Here is a 4,929-nt window from a genome sequence, read left to right on the forward strand (position 1 = left end):
AAAAACTGTCAGTAGAAAATAACGTCAGTAGAAAATCAGGAACTTTTAAGACCAGCGACTCCAACCTTTGTCCAGGTCTCTTTTCACTATGCTTCCCCATAAATCCCAGATTTTGGATTTTTAAAAATATAAGTCTATAACTAGTAAATAATATTGATTTGTTATCTTATGTTTAATTAATCAGAGATTTACAACTATCAGCCAAAGATTCTTAGGTGCATAAAATAACTGAATAATTACGTAAAAAATTCTGATATAATTACAACTAAAGGAAAGATATTTATTGTTTTAAATATCCTACATAACTTTTTAAAAGCTAAGCTTCAATATCTGTTAAGTTCTTTGAAAATAAGAATGTTTCAAGGAGCCTCATATTGCTATCACAAAGTCCCCAACACTTTAAGGATTCCAAATTAGGAAACAATGAACTAGTTTGGTTTAAAAGCCACTTAACAAATAGGGTTTATTCTCATCTGAAGAATTAAACTAAATTATTTGATGTACCATAACTGTCCAAAAATTATAGTAGAAAAAATCTTGGGGCTCTTTCAAATATTTTTCCTCTTGTTTTCACTATCTCCATCAAAACCATTAGTTGATTTTGATATGGCAGGATTAAAAAGCATCCAGAATGTACTCACCTGCCTGATTAGTTGTGATGCTGACTGCAGCAAACTGTCTTGGAGGTGAACTCAGCTCTGACACCCCATTAACAGCATCAATCTCAAAGGTGTAGTTAGTGTGTGCCAGAAGGTCTGTCACTGTCACCGTGGTGTTGGTGAGTCCAAACTGTCGAGGGAGGAAGCGGACATTTGGGCTGCATGGCTCACACTGTTTCACATTCCACCCACATTTTTTACATATGATGTTGAAGGTAACATCCTTCCGGCCTCCTGTGTCTAGGGGCCAACTCCAGTCCAGGATAACTGAGGTCTCGTTTATATTAGAGATAACATTTCTTGGTGCAGACGGAGGTCCTGTAAAGTAGTTCAACAAAGATTAATGAGCCTCATTTCTGTTTTCTGCTACAAGGGAAATAGATAATTTACAATGGAACTGAAAAAGGTAAATAACCATCTTGTCTTTATTATCTACTCTTAATTCATCCTTAGAGGGCCCATGACATTATAGACACATGGATTCAAGAGCACTGTCCTCCCCAAGATATGAATGGGGAAGTTCAGAGTCAAGGCTGAGGATGCACTCACAAAATCCCACAAAGGACGTTACCACTAAATTCAATGCCCTTGTGAGTAATTATGAAATCGTTAGTATTAGTTTTATAAATTTTAGTCCTTTTTCCCTATAACCTATGACCCACACACAGCAACAGGGAATAGAAATGTAAAAACATAAATCCCACACCTATAACCTCCCTTACCCTGTCAAATGCAATCCAAGATCTAAAACAAGATAAGATTTTTTTTCCTTTTTTTCTAGGGGTCTTGTTGCAGGAATTGCCTTAAAAACTCATTCATACTGTGTGATAAATGTTGCATTTGTGGTGATGCAAGCATGGAGACCGAAGCAGAGAAAGCTTTCAATTTGCACATGGATAAATGAAGGAAATGGGCCAAATGGTTAGAAAAAAAAGAAAAGGAAAAAGGACAATAACAAGAAAAATCAAAACAAAACCAACATGGAGGCATGGGTTGCAGCAAAACTACTCACGGGTACAAGCCATGGATGGAGGGTCTTTGTCTGCTCGGAAGTAATTATTCTCACACCTGCAGTTCATTGAACCATCTTCACGCGTAGAACTGTGAGGTGGGCACTTAGCGCACTTCGTATTACCAGCAGAAGCCTTGTAGAAACCCGGTTGACAAGCTAGAAACAAAATGACGCTTTTAAAATTTCATCATGATTTTGAAAACATGTTTTGAAAATACATAAAACAGATTTCAGGGCATTAGAACACGCACTCATTATGAAAACAAGGAATCCATTTTTTCCTTCCAGAATTAGAGAAGCAAATAACGTGGCCCAGCGTAGCTATTTCGCATATACATTTGAACTTGCACCAAATGTTAAGCTGGGTGGGGGGAACCTACAAGATTTAGATTATTTTGGCACTCGTGTATGATGAAATTTCTAGCTCGTGTTTTCACAGCTTTACTTGGCATTGGACTATTTGTGGAAAAATAAAGCAAAACCATGTCACCGTGTAGTCATTGCTTATTTTAAACATGATGCAATCTGGATGCTATCTGCACTGAAGTTACCAGCATACACTAATTGCTCTCTGTGTGTACAACCTTTTCCCCACAAATGGTAAGCAATGAAGGAAGAAATTGTGGGTTCACCTGTATTTCAAGACTCTTGATGCACAATTCTCATGAGCTATGTTCCTTTTTTTTTTTTCTGCCTTGCCAGAGTGGTGCCTTAACTTCTATAGCAAAGGTCTAGAATCATTTAAATATATTCCCTCATTTATATTTGAAAACCAGAGGAAGGTACAGTTTCTATTTAAGTGGAGGTAGTTGTGAATTGTTACTCAATGAAGGCTCTTTTCATAACTCTATGTTTTCTACCTTCTTTCACGCCTTATCTCTGAATGACGTGTTTTCTGCGACTGCTTGTTGGGCGCTGGTTTAAATGCTATATTGAGATTTGATGGCTTAAAGCACCTACACCTCAGCCCTGCCGATTATGTTTACCATCATCACTAAACGCATTCCTGAAGATAATGCAAGTTATAGCCATAATAATATACCTTCCTATTGAAGTCTCCTGTAATCAGACAAAAAAATATATATACTGCCAGGAGATATATTCGAATAACTTAAAATAATAGCAATCATCCTCTATCATTGCTATTTTCTAATACCGAGACAGAATGGCTGTTCTAGGACAATTTTACATTGTATTGAACAACTTTTCGTGACACACTGAGTTTCCTTCAGATAAATTCCACTGCCCTAACCAAACACAGAATAAGAATATAAACTTTTTAACACTGTCTTTAAGTCAGGAACTTCCACTTTTATTCCATGTCATAGTGCCTCGAGGGGAAATAATATAAAGTACATAAACAAAAAGTGCACTTAACTTCTGGTTTCAATTTAACTCATCTTTTAATACTTTTAAATTTGCAAGGGGCCACTCTGAGTCTTTAAAAGATTAAGTTTAAGTGCTGCAATGTTCTTTGTTATATTGTTTGCTTGCAAGTTTATCTGTGTGTTTTTATTAGAGGCTTTTATGGTTTTTAACATCATTTCTTATAAAGGCACTCACTAAATAGTCACTTTTCGTTAATATTATAAACGGCTACACTGTGTGAAAATTAATAAAAAGAAAATCACTTCCTTTTTTTGAATATTTCACTGTGGTCCAGGTGAAAGTTTACACAGCAAATTAGATTCCTGTTCAACGATTCATACACAAATTGTTCTGTGACATTGGTTACAATCCCAGTAATGTGTCAGCACTCTCACCATTTCTACCCACGCCTGCCCTGTTTCCATCCATCCAGTCTTCCTGCCCCTCCTTGCCTTCTCATCTTTGCTTTTGTGTAAACGTTCATCACTTGGTCGCCTATGGTTGATTGTTTAAAGGAGCGCATTCCTCACGAATGTTATTGTTTATTCTACAGGCCAATCTATTATTTGCCTGAAAGGTGACCTCCAGGAGTGGCTTCACTCCCAGGTTAAAAGGGGATCTTAGGGCGATAGCCTCAGGTGTTCCTCTAGTCTCTACCAGTCCAGTAAGTCTGGACTCCTTCATAAAGTTCAGCTTCCAGAATATTTGCTCAGCATACAGATTGAATAAGTCTGGTGAAGGGATACAACCCTGACACACACCATTCCTGATTTTAAACCACACGGTATCCCCTCGTTCTGTTTGAACAACTGTCTCTTGATCTATGTACAGGCTCCTCATGAGCACACTAAAGTGTTCTGGAATTCCCATTCTTTGCAATGTTTTCCATAATTTGTTATGATCCACATAGTTGAATGCCTTTGTATAGTCAATAAAACACAGGTAAACATCTGGTATTCTCTATTTTCAGCCAAGATCCATTTAACATCAGCAATGATATCCCTCATTACACACCCTCTTCTGATTCCGCATTGAATTTCTGGCAGTTTGCTGGCAATGTACTGCTGCAATCATTTTTGAACGACCTTCAGCAAAATTTTTCTTGCCTGTGATATTAATGATATTATTCGTTAATTTTCATATTCTGTTGGATCACGTTTCTTTGGAATGGGCATAAATATGGATCTCTTCCAGTGGGTTTGTCATGTAGCTGTCTTCAAATTTCTTGGCATAGATGAATGAGTGCTTCCAGAGTTTCATCTGTTTGTTGAAATATCTTAATTGGTATCCCGTCAATTTCTGGAGCCTTGTTTTTCGGACTTCTTCCTTCAGTACCTTAGGTTCTTGATTATATGGTACCTCCTGAAATGTCTGAACACCAACCAATTATTTTTGGTACAGTGGCTCTATGTATTCCTTTCATCTTCTTTTGATGCTTCCTGTGTTGTTTAATTTTTCTCCCATCCAAAAAAAACCCTTTACCGTTGAATCGATTCTGACTCATAGCGACCCTATAGAACAGAGTAAAACTGCCGCATAGGGTTTCCAGCGAGCAGCTACTGAATTTGAACTGCTGACCTTTTAGGTTAGCAGCCAAACACTTAACCACTGCGCCACCAGGGCTTCAACATTGCATCTCAGCACTTGAATTTTTTGTTCAGTTCTTTCAGCTTGAGAAAAGCTGAGCGTGTTCTTTTCTTTTGGTTTTATAACTCTAGGTTCACACATTTCATTATAATACTTTACTTTGTCTTCTCCAGCTGCCCTTTGAAATCTTTTCAGCTCCTTTACTTCATCATTTCTTACTTTCCCTTTAGCTACTCTACGGTTCAAGAGCAAGTTTCAAAGTCTCTTCTGACATCTTTCTTTCTTTCCTGTCTTTTTAATGAC

General features: G+C 37.4%; 1 protein-coding gene across 1 annotated transcript in view; it reads right to left on the bottom strand.

Annotated features, from left to right (window-relative positions):
- The window catches only part of EPHA3 (EPH receptor A3), a 432,183-nt gene that overhangs the window by 148,118 nt on the left and 279,136 nt on the right, over window positions 1-4,929 (bottom strand). The window contains exons 4-5 of the mRNA XM_004371373.2: window positions 1,672-1,827; window positions 642-977 (exon numbers count right to left, since the gene is read on the bottom strand). Of these exons, the coding sequence (XP_004371430.1) occupies window positions 642-977; window positions 1,672-1,827 (492 nt within the window). The remainder of the gene's footprint in view (window positions 1-641; window positions 978-1,671; window positions 1,828-4,929) is intronic.

The sequence above is a fragment of the Trichechus manatus genome, unplaced genomic scaffold, assembly GCF_000243295.1.
Source record: "Trichechus manatus latirostris isolate Lorelei unplaced genomic scaffold, TriManLat1.0 scaffold00012, whole genome shotgun sequence".
NCBI lineage: Eukaryota > Metazoa > Chordata > Mammalia > Sirenia > Trichechidae > Trichechus > Trichechus manatus.